The sequence below is a fragment of the Chionomys nivalis genome, chromosome 3, assembly GCF_950005125.1.
Source record: "Chionomys nivalis chromosome 3, mChiNiv1.1, whole genome shotgun sequence".
NCBI classification, from domain to species: Eukaryota; Metazoa; Chordata; class Mammalia; order Rodentia; family Cricetidae; genus Chionomys; species Chionomys nivalis.
The window spans coordinates 97,643,416-97,657,565 of record NC_080088.1 but is presented as its reverse complement, the minus strand read 5'-3'; the positions used below and the strand labels follow the sequence as shown (position 1 = coordinate 97,657,565).

Below are 14,150 nucleotides of genomic sequence, written 5' to 3'. Positions count from 1 at the left end.
CGCACAGTTTTATGTCATTCATATTGCTCTATAGTGAAACTCTTACAGAGGTGAGGATAACCTTAAACTCTGAGCATCCTGCTTCTACAACCCTAGTGCTGGGATTATAGCACCACCCATCTGACTTCAGAAAGCACTTTGAAGAAATGATTTGATACATCCACTTGTACATCCACTGGCTAAATATTCACCAAATTTCTACTACATGGTAGGCACTGGGGCAGATGCCGGGGAAATGATTAGGAACAGGGCCATGGTGTTTGAATGTCCCTTCCAAAGAACCCAGTTAGTAAGTACAGTCGTGCGTCTATGAGGATAAATTCCAAGAAATGTTTACTGGATTCTGTCATTTCTGAAGAAATATTACAGAAGCAAAAACAGGAAGGAAATCACTAGGTGACAGTCTTATAATACCACTGTTATTGTATATGTGTTCCCTTGTTGACTAAAACATTGTTATGCAGCATGCAACCATAGTTACAATGCCAGTGAGATGACTGGGCTGTAGTTCAGTTGGCAGACTGCTTGTCTAGCATGCATGAGACCCTGGAGTCAAAGGGTGGTACATACCTTTAATTCCAGTATTCAGGTTGGGGAGGCAGGAGGATCAGAAGTTTAAAGTTATCCTCAGCTACATATCAAGTTTGAGGGTAGCTCTGAGCTACATCAGACCCTATCTCAAAAGGGAGGGGGATGACAACAGGAAGCTGAGTATGGCAATACATGCTTGTGATCTTAGCATTTGGGAGGCTGAGGTAGGAAGATGGTGAATTATCTACTTAAACTACACAGAACTAGACTGTGAGGTCAGAGTAAAATGTGTCAGGATAAGGTTGAACATTTTAGGATGCTGGGTCCTCATATAAATTAATCTGCAGGTCTAGCAAGAGGTGAACTGAACTGTGCTTGGGGCACCTGCAATGTAAAGAAGAGTGTCAGGAATTGGGATAGAGACATCCTACAGGCTAGGAGGACAGGGTGACTATATGGTCCTTGGGTGAGCATATGGGTAAGAGAAAGTGCCACTCAAAAGAAGCAGGGTCCAGGGTCCAGGGAGAGGACAGTGTCCCTTGGGTGGGAACAGGGGGCATTAGCCATCCCAATGGACAGTTCAGGAGACAGCTGGCATGCAGGCTTTCACCTGGGAATGAGAGCTAGACAGAGATGAAGCTATCTCTTTGGTGACTGCTGCTAAAAATGGCTTAGGGTCCCTGGAGGTTCTATAACCTGCCTGGCTCATACTTTCTGTATGCCTGTTGTGGGCACAGAGCAAGAGAATAGACCTTGGTCATACGGCACTTTCCCTCTGGTAGACTCCACAAACAAGGAGCAAGAAGAAACAACAAATACAGCTCTAGGCGGCATGGCGGCTGGTGCCACCTCAGGACCCGACCCAGCTCTTCCTGGGGCTGGCAATCCTGCCCTGCCTGAGCTCCTGGCACTGAGCCACAGGGCATGTAGCTGACATACCTGTCAGTTTCCCTAAGCTTCTTGTTAATATGAGTTCCTGTCTCTCTTAAGTACAACTCAATATGTCCACAAGTCCTTCTGTGTTCTTCTACTGGACTGCAGCCTGAAGCCCACAGACAATGAAGGCTCCTAGACCCCTGCCTGGCTGGGTGGCTGTCAATAAATGAGGCGCTATTGACCAGGCCTTTCCTGGAAGCCCCAGCCACAGGATTACCTCATCTAAGCAATCGCCAGACTGCATGACCCCAGGTGGAGCACCCCAGCCCAGCTTCCTAGGAAACTTGTCAGACCTGTCAGTGCACAGCATGCTGAGGGTAGTGATCTACCTGGAATTTAAGTGTCTGGGTTGAGTTCGAGACAGAAAACATTCTCTTTTCTTTTTTTTTTGAGACAGGCTCTCCAGTAGACCATGCTGGCCTTGAACTTGGTGTGTAGCCAAGAATGAGCTTGAATTCCTGATCTTCCTTCACCCTGAGTGCTGGGATTACATGTATTTACCATAGTGTCTGGATTTACGAAGCTACAGATGGAACCTAGGGCTTCATGTATGCTAGACAGACACTCTATCAACTTCTTAATGCTGTGATCCTTTAATACAGTTCCTCATGTTGTGGTGACTCCCAAACACAACATTATTTTCACTGCTATTCCACTACTGTTATGAATCATAATGTAAATATCTGATATACAGGAGATCTGATATGCTACCCACAAAGGGGCCATGACCCACAGGTTGAAAACTACTGATAGTTCAAGCTTGGTGTTGTAACACACACCTCTATCTCTAGTAATTGTCAGACTGAGACAGGAGGATTGTGGTAAGCCAGAGATTAACCTGGACTATGTAGTGAAACTGAAGCCACCCTTAAATATACAGTACAACCCTGCCTCAAAACCCAAACATGGGCCGTTGAAATGACTCAGAGAATAAAGGTGCTTGTGGGCCCGAGTTTGATTATCAGGACACACATGGTAGAAGGGGAGAACAGACTTTGACAAGTTGTTCTCTGATGGACACATGCTCTGTGGCACACATGTATGTGCATATGTACACAAGCAAATAAACGTAAAAATAAAATTCTTCAGTCCAATATAATTATGAAAACTATAAAAATATAAGATCTTTATATATAAAATATAACTTTAATGAGAAAACAATATATTTGTGTTCTATGGGAAACGAAGCTAGAAAATAATTTCAGATAAAGAATCCAACAACCTGTTAAGTGTTTACTTATCTGGGAAACTTCACTAGGGAAAAACACTGGTACAAACGTGACTTTGCACAGAATATAAGTTTTGGCTTGAAAACAGCAGCTGAGGTCAAAATGAAAGTAGGTCTTTTGTGAACACAAAATAATAATTCCCCAGCTTGACAGGCTCGGCTCCCATCTGGAACACCCTTCCCTGTGGAATCCTGCAGTGATGGCAGGAGCAGAGAGCAGGAGGAACCAAGAGAACACTTGGAGAATGAATGGTATGGAAATGACTGTACTTTTCCTATAAATTCTGCATCCTGGGAGTCAGTGTGGACATCACATGATTTGAGAAAACATTCTCAGACGCCTTACATATAAGAGAACCAAGCTGATTAACATGTACAAAGTCCTGGGGGATTCAACTGCCAACAATGAAAAGTAAAATAAGAGAAAAAAAAAACAAAACAAAATGTAAGAGGTGTTCATCAAACTGCTGGCACCTGAGGAACAGTGCAACTTAGAGCAACCATGGGAAGGAGAATTGTTCCTGTGGGCAATTCTTGATTAATGATGGATGTGGGAGGGCCCAGTCCACTGTAAGCAGTGTCACCTCTGAGCAGGAAGACTGGGTTGTACAAGAAGGCAGGCTGAGCAAGCCATGGAGAGTAAGTCAGTAAGCAGTTTTTCTCCATGGTCTCTGCTTTAGTTCTTGTTTCTAGATCCCTGTTCTAACTCCTCTCAAAGATGTATGTGATCAGAACATATAAGTTAAATAAATGCTTTCCTATCCCAAATTGATTTGGTTGCTGTTTTATTACAGCAACAGATAAGCAAACTAGGGCATGCAGTGTACCCTAAGCACCAAATAATCCATTTATAATACAGAAGCTTCCTTGTGGGTTTTGGGCACAGTCTTCAGAAAACCCATTCTCACATACAAACTCTTACAGAAAATCCCAAGGTCAGAATTTAGAGCTCAGAGCATGACAAAAAACTAAGGCAGTAAAAACATGGGACATGGGAAAGTATTCTCCACTCCATCATTCCCACACCCTATCCATTTTACAAAAGAGGAAACTGAGATCCAAAGGGAAAAGCAATACAGAGAATTCCTTGTTTGGTTCAGCTCCCAGAGAGAAGAGTGAACTCTGGTGACATTGACTGGGTGGCTGTCAGTGAGCACAGTGCTATGGACCAGGTCCTTCTTAGAAGGAAGGCAACACTCGTACAGGCACAAAAGAGAAGCTCTGCTTTGTTTGCCAAGGCATGCCTCATATGGGTGATGTCTGCACAATTATCAAACAGGGCAAACATGTAACTGCAGTGTGTGTGTGTTTGGGGGGAGGGGGAGCGCGGAGTTCTTTGGTTTCCTTGTCAGCAGAGGAAGATAGCTAGGTGACTTTTCCTCCAGGGCAGAGCTAGGATCCATGTGATTATGTCCTTCTGTCCTGACAGATTCTCAATCCCATGGAAGCTGAGGAATGAGGGACCCACCACACTGCCCTAAAGGACTTGGATGGCACCTCCTTGAGGTATCCCTGACAAGGAGCACTTCAACTTGAATGCATGCCTTTAAAAAAAGATGCAACTCAAATACTTAGTCACAATGAATGGGGGCTGTCAGCTTTAACCCTTCAGTGAAAAGATACTTTCCCAGAAGTCACTGGTCCTCTGTGACCCTGGAGGGGAGTGGAGCAATCAGGTGCACTGTAAGCATCACTCTAAAGGTCCTGCAGGGGGCAGCTGCCCTTGGGAGACCACTGCAGAGCACTTAACATCATTCTGTACATTTATATGACACAAACATCCTGCGGCATGGCCACAGGCATGGGCTTCACATGCTTAATCAGCACGTGAGCCTGGGATTATACACACATTGTATCTTCCTGCTTGCCCAAAGTCTGGGTTCTAAAGACCTCACAATCTTCAAACCCCTTGGTTTCCCAGGGAAGCTGCCTGAGTGATCCATTCACCTTAGGAAAACTAAAAACAGTTATTAACCGTCACAACTAAGCAAATACAATGTTCTTCTCACTGGCTAGCAATGGCCTGACTTACCTGGAACATCAATTAATCTCTTGTACACAGTCAAGAAGGCCGCCTCTGCTTCTTTGCTTCTTTTACTCAGTGCATCAATCTGAAAGGAAAGGAGACAAAGAGATAATTCAAAATGTCTTACTATAGAGCCTGAGGTAGCCTAGAACTTCCTAATCCTCCTACCTCACATATTTGCTTATGTTCTAGTTGTGGAATAAAAGTTAAGATCCATGGATAAGGCTATAGCAAGTCATGGACATGGAAGCAGTCAGTAAGGGTCTTAGGGAGAAAGCCTAAATATACACACATGGAACTCATTGGCAATGACACTGTATGGGCAAGTGGGGTCAGAATCTAAGAGGCCATCCCTATACATGGAGGAGGATAACATTTACCTGATATATACCACAGTGGAAGATACCCAGGAAGAGGCTGGGATTGGAAGACCATGTAAATCTTTCTGTCCTCATTCTAGAGGACAATGTGGAAGCTTTGAGAAATAACCAGTGGGGAGAATTGGAGCATGCTGAGTTAGTATGAGGCATAGAAAAAAGTTAATGACACTGCTGATGTTTTCCAGTAGGCACTGGGGAGGCTCTGTGTCTGTGCTGTCTTAGGAACTGATCCAGCCGAGCTCATTTTCCTCAGCCCATGTCTACATATCACAGAAGGTGAAGTAGGAAACCCCAAGTAGACTGGGGTTCCAGGGAGTTTCAGACTGTCTTGAAAGACTCTAAATGCATTTGTAAGCCCCCTCAACCCTAAGAAAATGTAAAACTTTAAGAAAAATCTAAAGTCATTTCTGATGACTCTCAGTACTTCCCCACCTCCCCTGGGAACCAAGGACATAACAGCTATGCATGCATGTACTGAGATGTTGGAAACTTTCCATCTCCCTGAATAGGGGCATGATAACCCTTAGGTGTTGACTCAGTTACTGATGTTTTGACTTAGTCCCTGGGAAGGGACAAAGTGACCTTCAGAAGTTTCCCTTTACCTCATCTGATCTGGCAATCACTCTCCAGCTAATTATTGGTAATAGCCTTTTTGAATAAGCCAATCCAATAAGTTGGAAAACAACTTACAGGTCCCCCCCCCCCCCCGTCTCTGTGGCTTTTTGCTTTAAAAGATGGGCTGTAACAGCTGTGAAGGTCCTTCATATCCCGAACCTGGAGGACCCTGTCATGACAGAATAAAAAATCCTCTTGCTGTTTGCATCCGCACGAGTGGTCTCGACTGATCCTTGGGTAGGGGGTCTCTCCAGAAGAAAGACATCCTTCGGGGGTCTTTCAGTCTTGTTATGCTATTTACCTCCCACCATACAGCTGCCAACCCAACAGGCAGCTCTTGCTCCTGAGGCAGCAAGACTTCACATGCACTAAATTCATACCAGCTCAGGAAGAGGACCTGGAATTACAGTTTCCTGCTGGCCTTACCTAGGATCACTCTCTCTCCTGTGTTATTAAAGAGGCAAAAGATGGGTCTTAATTATAGGGCCTCTCACCTGGGCCAGGCAACAGTCTGTTAAGGGCTGAGAATAATCTGAGAAAGGAAGGTGAATCATTGAAGAGTGGGGGACACAGGTTCCTTGGTCTCAGGAGTTCTAACACAGGGCAGGCAAGTGACACAGCAAACAATAGCAGCTTCTAACAAGTGTTCCAAAGTCAACATCTGAAATCACTTGTTTAAAATTCAGACTCTATTCTCCCTTCATTAAAAAAAATTGTAATTTGATGGGGTGGGGTGGATGTTGTCCCAAAATAATCTACAAGGCAAATACCTTTTTCCCCATCTCTCCAGGTTCTCCTGTAGTCCATGCTGGCCTTGAACTTACTATATAGCTAGAAATAAATTTGAACTCTGGATTCCCCAGCTTCTACCTCCAAGAGCTGAGAAAGGTATCCAAAACCATGTTTGGCTTGCCTCTAGGATGGACTACTTCTTATGCATCTAGCTGCCTTTGTGCCTTGATCCCCGCACTGGCTCCAGAAACCATCACAGCACAGGCCAGGGAGGTACCTGCATTTCCCAGGTACTCTTACTATGGGTAACTAAAATGGCTTCCCTTCCAGATCCCTGTGGAAGCTGTTTACATGTCTAAGAGGGGTGTGCTGAATTGTATGTCTGGAACCACCTATGACTCCTAACCCCTGCCAGGCAGTAGTGGTGCCTGCCTTTAATCCCAGCTTTTAGGAGGCAGAGGCAGGTGGATCTCTGTGAGTCTCAGGTCAGCCTGGTCTATATAGTGAGTTCCAGGACAGCCAGGGCTGTTAAACAGAGAAACCCTGTCTTGAAAAACAACTCCTTCCCCAAAGACACCAAAAAGTCAACAAACAGAAACAAAACAAAACAAAAAATGACCCCTAGTTCCTCACAGCCATGCATATGGCCTTACTACAGGTTCTGAGGTGATAACGTTAACCTAACAGGACATTATAGAAAGGGGTGACTTGAGGGTTGGGGAGACACACACACACATTCACAGTAAAATGGAGGGGGACACAGACATGCCATCACCAATGAGATGACACAGAATCACCACCCGCTTTAGTATAAAAACTAAGCGAACGTCCTGTCCCATAGTTTTGGTCATGACCCACACGTTTCATAAAAAGAAATTGCCTTGCCAGGTTACTTACACCTTGTTCGTGTGTTTGTGCAACACCGGAATGTTTTTTCTAGCAGACATATGCAGGAAGACTATCACTGACAGAGGAAGATGGGCTGGGCTTCTGCTTCTACATACCAAGGATTATCATTTGCCAGTACCTTGTTCTCAAAAGGAACCAACCCTGTTCAGACTTTCACCTTGTCCTTTAGTCTCAGGACCAGAAGGCAATCATTTCTGTGTTTAAGCCACTCTGACAGCACTAGGAATCTAATTCCTAGTCTGTGTGGTTCTAAGTGCTCCTTTCTGTGACTTTTCCACAAAGGCAGCAAGTTCAAACCCAGTCACAAGACGACAAGGTTAAGCAGTGGGTTTAAGTAATTCATTAAGTAAGTAGATACTAAGATTTTTTTTCTTCTTTCTTTCCTTCCAGGACAAGATCTCACATAGTTCAGGCTACCCTTGAATTCACTATTTAGCTGGGGATTACTTTGAACTCTTGATCCTTTTGCCTCCACAGATATGTGTTTTCTTGTCCAGTTTATTCAGTGCTGGGGGTTAAACCCATGATTTTATGTATGCTTGGCCTACCAGTCAAGCCACATCCTCAGCCCATGAGGTTTAAGAGAGGCCAAGTTTCTAGCTGAGACTGCCAGTTCCCTGGTAAGTCTTCTCTAATGGTCTGGAATAATGACATTTTGAGAATTCTGAGAGCCTCCTTATGATCCCCTTTCTTCTGCCTTCTCCCTATGGTTGCTGTCCTGAAATATGCGTTAGTCCCTAGCTCATCTTTCCTAGGTGGCTGTTCTTATTTACTGCTCATAGCCAGTGCTGCCAGCGGCAGCACTTTGTTTCCAGGTTTCCATCTGAGCCTTCTCAGGCATATCCAGGCAGAGCAGACTATGCCCAAGTCCACTTCTTCAAGATTCAGTCCAGACTTCCTCTGGTTGGCAGAGTTCCAGGGAAGAACAGGGTTGGGAGGAAGTGCTAGAACTTTGGGGCTGATTGTCTGATCAGAACTGCCAGGGGCTACAGGTGACAAACTTCACCTACCAGGGCTGAGCAAGCAAGTGCTCTAACACAGTCAAGTAACCTAACACAGAGAAGTAACAAGTGATATTGACTTTGTTCCCTCCAAGAGCAAGCCTGCAGGTGTCTATGAAGGGAATGGTCCTCTTGTCTGGACTAAATTCAAAGAGGAAGGCAGAAAGAAACTTACACCCATCCCATTCTTATCTGCCTGTCACTAAGTGCACAGGCAGTGGCACACAGGCAGGGCAGCCCTTTGGGTGAGGTCTAAAAAAAAAGGGTGTGGAATCAGGTTCCCAGGTTATACCTTATGGCTCCTTTGTGTACATATAGGCCTGAGGTGGCAAATCTATCTACTCTTCCCACCCCATAATACCAACATGAATAAGAGGAAAAGACAGAGGCATCACTGTGATGACCAGACTAGGTTGGATCATGAGACCACACAGGCCCTGGCCACCTGCTTTTTTTAAAAAAAAAAACCTTCCTGTTCAGTCTGGGGCTCACCTCCTGCCACGCCTCCCCTTCCAGCCACACCTAGTCACTCCCTGTTCCTGGGAGTTCCATTCAGCCTAGAAGGCGCCTCATCGGAATTTTCTACTGATCCCTCACATCTACTTATAAATTTAGGCCACTCCCACTAGCATAGGAAACCAGACTGTCCACAGAGCCAGGGCTACAGACCAGACTCACCCCCACCCTCATCCCCTGCCCCTGCTCAGGGAGTTTCTCAAAAGGAAAATCCTTGCTACAGCTCCTATATTCTTTCAGAGAATGGAAACCCATATTCAGTGAGCAACTATTTCACTTGCAGGAAAGAATTGATGGTTTGGGAATTTGTCTTCAAGTCATTCCGAAGCTGGTTAATATGAAAAGGGCTGTCTGAGCATAAGCACCCGTTTTGGGGGACATGGTGTAATTGATAGCCTTTGGCGGTCCACAGACACTGAAAACCAATCTCCCCCACACCTCTAGGCATCGCTCTACAAATGAAACGTAAACCCCACCTTCAGTAACAAGACCAGAGTCTTCTATCAGACATCTCTTCCCTTTGTCTTCTTATTTTGAGTAAGGGCTGAATATAGCCCAGAATGGTCTTGAATTTGACATGCTGACAAATATGCTGGACTTTTTGCCCCCGCCCCCCCTTTGAGACAGAGTTTCTCTGTGTAGCCCTGGCTGTCCTAGAACTCGATTTGTTGACCAAGCCATCCTCAAACTCACAGAGATCCACCTGCCTCTGTATCCTGAGTGCTGGGATTAAATATATGCACCACCACTATCAGCTGACAATGGATTTTTGATCCTCCTGCCTCCATTACAGGAGTGCTGAGATCAGAGTGTGCATCTCTACACCCAGTTCATACAGTGACGGTGATAGAACCCAGGGCTTTGTGTTTGCTAGGCAAGTATTCTATCCACTAAGCTTCAGACCTATTGCTTTGCTGTACTTGACAGTACAGTTCTGAGTCTGTATGGAAGACTGTCTGTATTTAACAATGTGCTATGTTAGCTCGAAAGAAAAGTAATATAATGCTTGCGAAGTAATCAGGTTGTTAATTCCTGTGTGATGCTGGCTTAACTTAGGGAGCTAAGTTTTTTTTTTTTTTTTTAATTCACAGTCTCAAGAATTACATGTATGGATAAAAAGTCAATATGCATATGAAAGACCTATAATAACAGTATTTCGTATCAGTAGCAGAAACAAGTTTTGCCATGGTCCTGGGCATGGTGGCATAACCCCTGCTGTCCCAGTACCTGTAAGGTAGAGAGCAGAAGAAACAGGAGTTCAAGACCATCCTAGTCTACATGTTGAATTGAAAATCAGTATGAACTACAAGAGAAAAAAAAAATCTTTCTCTTCAAACAAAATAAAAAATGAAAACAAGACAAAATAAAAAAAAAAAAAACCTTTGTATTTTGAATGTGGAGGCCAGAGAATACTGTGGAGGAGTCAGCTCTCTCCCTCCATCATGGGGGTTCTGGGGATAAAGGCTCAGGCCATTAGGCTTGCTGGCAAGTGCCACTACCGCTGAGCCATCTTGCTAGTCCAAGTCATCTATTTTTGGATGAGGAAAGTGTGCGTTAGCAAAAATCTGAAAGAAAATGTTGCCATAAAGAATGAATGGGTTAAGAGTGAGAGGCCACAGGCAGAGGTATGAGTAAAGTGTCAGAGGAAGAACAATGCAGACAATCAAACTGATAATTAATTTCCTCTCCGTGCAGTCTGAGGGGCCCTTACCACTGACATTCCATTTTCAGCAATGCAGATGAAGAGCTGTGTGAGGCTGAAGGATTAGCTGCCTGCAGTTTCCCTAAAGCTCAACCAGAACTACAAGGTAAGCCACAGATCACACCAATGGCAGGAGACTGCTGTGGGTGGGCTCAGTGCAGAGGTGGGAGGAGCCAACTGTCAGCCTCACTCTCTAGTTCATTCATTCCTTCATTCCCACCATGAAAACAGCGTGGGGAGGTTCACAATCCTCACCTCGCAGAAGACTTTTACTTTTATCTCCTACTAAAAACCATGGGATGAATGTGGTCGCCTGAGGTAGGAAAACAGTTGGTAGAATGCTGGTTCATTCAGCATGCATAAATCCCTGGGTTCTATCCCCAGCACCTTATAAACTGGTCATGGTTGTACATGCCTGTAATCTTATCACTGGGGAGGTAAAGGCAAGAGTATCAGAAGTACATGGCCAACTGTGGCTACATAGTGAGTTGGAGGCCTGCCTACGACATATGAGACCCCATTTCAATCAAACAAAACACAATGTTCAACAAGGCTTCACAATGTAAGAACAATATACAAAACAAAACAAATAAAACAACAGCTCTATCTTCCTTCCTTTTCTGGCATTTTGAGATAAGATGTCACTATGCAGCTCCAACTGTTCTCAAACTCACAGTCCTCTTAATTTTGCCCCTCTGAGCGAGGCTAGGATTACAGATGTGCAGCACCACACACAGACTAAAGTCACCTCTCTTTATAAACACTAACAGTAAGCATCTGAAAGTGACATTAGGAAAAACAATTCCAGCCAGGCAGTGGTGGCACACATCTTTAATCCCAGCTCTTGGGAGGCAGACAGGAGAACCTCTTGAGTTTGAGGCCAGCCTATTCTACAAAACAAGCAGCAGGATAGCCAGGGCTGCAGAGAGACCCTGTCTCGAAAATCAAAAACAAAACAAAATCCCAACAATCCCTGGGGCTGGAGAAATAATGCTTATGCCAGACATGGGAGAACTCCCTAAAAGTTGTTGGTCAGGGGAGATCCCCCACAAACCAAGCAACACAAGGTTATCTATTCCATTGCTCTTAGTTGCCCACCATAACTAGACATTATGTCCCTATTTATGAAGACACACCAATTTTAGTTGCAAGACATACAGCTTCCTCCCTACTGGATGGCTATCAAGTGCCAAAAGATGTTATGCAGGATGCTGGAGGAGAAAAGTCATCAATGGACCACCTTACCCAAACATACACCCTGCAAGCTACAATACTAATGTGCTAGACAAGATGTGTTTACTCGTGTAATAATGGCACAGCAGCTCTCTGGTTGCATTTGAGGCTTGCTCCACAGGAAGAAATTCATGCCTGGCATTGTAAACCTGTTCAAAAGCTCATGGCTTAGAAGGTCACAGACTGTAATGGGTTACCTACCACTGCTGTTTTGTCAAATTGCCTTTTAAATATTTATATTTATACCCATAGATTAGTGCAGGTCTAGACTGGTCAGAAAACTGGTCTTTCTGCAGTAGGTAGCTGTCAATCAATGCAGAGGTTCATAACTGTTTATGGTGCTCAGAATACTGACTGTGAGTGCTTAGCCCTAAAGACGACAATCATACGAAGCACTCTGTGGCTCAGGGAACTCTGGAAAGAGAAGTTGGAAAGAATGTTAAGAGCAAGAGAATGGGGAGGCACGCTGTGAAGCACTGTCTACTAGGTATTACTTATGAACTCGCAACACTTTTGGTCACTGCATAAGATTAAGCCAATCATGTTCCAACACGAATGGGGGAGGAGCTCATAATGCTCCAACCATAGCTGGAGAGTTATTGGCTGCTGATGGTTTGTGTGAGTGTGGGGGTCATTTGTCTCTAGGGGCAGGGTCCATGCTCCACTGCAGGGCCACATACACACTCAGATGGCACTTACTGGATTCAGTGGGTATTAACAACCAAAAAAGAGGACATTACAGAGGGAAAGGAAAGTATTGATGGTCTGAGCAAGAGTGGAAGGGGGCAGATTTGGGACAGATATGATCAAGATACATTGCAAAGCTGGGCATAGTGTAACATGTCTTTAATCCCAGTGCTAGGATGCAGAGGCATGTGGATCTCTGTGAGTTGTATACTCTGAGTTCCAGGCCAGGCAGAGCTACATGGTGAGATGATGTCGAAAGAAAGAAAGAAAGAAAGAAAGAAAGAAAGAAAGAAAGAAAGAAAGAAAGAAAGAAAGAAAGAAAGAAAACTACATTGTAAACGTATGAAATTGTCAAACCATTTTTTAAAAAAAGAAGTATAAAATTTACTCTGAAAACATTATAGAAACAAACTAAATTAAATGGAGGTCTTTGCTGAATTGAAGACTTAATACTATGACAATGATAATAGCCACAAAGCTGATTTACAGATTCAACACACTGCACTCCAAAATCCCAGCTGGCTTCATTGCCAAAAATGACAGACTGATCCTGAAATCTGTGTGGAAATGCAAGGACCTCATCAGACAAAAAAAATCTTGAAACTGGAAAAAGTTGGAAGACTCATACTTCCCAGTTGATAAATTACCACAAACCCTGTTAACTAAATGTGGTACTGGTGTAAGGAAAACCATATAGATGACTGAAGGGTGAGTATAGCCAACAAGAAATACTTACATCATAATGAGTTACTTAGGTTGACAAGAACAATGAGATCATCCAATGGCAGAAAGCTTGCTTTAGTTTTGGAAGTGCTAAGGATTCAACGCATGACTTCACATGCCTCTACCACTGAGCCATGCCCCCAGCCACTTATGTTTCTAAGTGATCTCTGCTCTCAATTTCACTCTGGGAACCCGACCTTTTGGCCATTTGATCCTTGGTTTTAGTCACATTCATAGAATTGTTGCATTGAGTCACTGGACTCTAGGGAAACCTAATGAACATCCAGATGTAGCTTTTCCAAAAGAAGATATGTAGAGAATCAGACACGCAAGTCATTAAAATTTGACCATATTCCTATTTGAACAAATCTATGTGACTAGGATTAATTTTAGGCTTGTAGGGGAAGTAGTATCAGCTTATTCTTATGCCCAAATACTGTTTCCTTTCTTTCTTTATCTTCTTACTGTTTTCTCCTCCCTGTTCCCTTTCCCCTTTCAACATGGTTTCTTATAGCCCAAGCTAGCCTGGAGCTCTCTAGGTATCTGAGGATGTCTTTGGACTTCTGGCCCTCTTGGTGCTAGAATCATGCCAGGTTTATAAATACTGTTCTAATTCTCATCCAGATCTATTCTACTGAGCCCTCATGTTCATCATTTGAATTGGTAGAGGCACTGAGAAGTCAGCTGATTTGGCCAATGTCTCAGTCAGGGGCACCAGGTCTTAAACTTACTAACTTTAGAACTAGTACTCTTATCTTAATATCCATGAGTTGGGTTAAGTACAGAAACTGACAGAAGATAAAGCCTTTTTACTCATGGGGATGTTTTAAATTTATATAGTAACAGCGTTACTTTCACCCATGCAGATGTCTGTCTGTCTATCTATCTATCTATCTATCTATCTATCTATCTATCTATCTACCTACCTACC

At 43.9% G+C, this 14,150-nt stretch overlaps 1 protein-coding gene across 6 annotated transcripts in view; it reads right to left on the bottom strand.

The window, feature by feature from the left end:
- Cux1 (cut like homeobox 1) overlaps positions 1-14,150 on the bottom strand; it is a 331,836-nt gene that overhangs the window by 148,137 nt on the left and 169,549 nt on the right. For all 6 annotated transcript variants that reach the window (XM_057765876.1, XM_057765878.1, XM_057765877.1 and 3 more), the window contains exon 4: positions 4,728-4,806. In XM_057765876.1, coding sequence (XP_057621859.1) covers positions 4,728-4,806 — 79 coding nt within the window. The remainder of the gene's footprint in view (positions 1-4,727; positions 4,807-14,150) is intronic.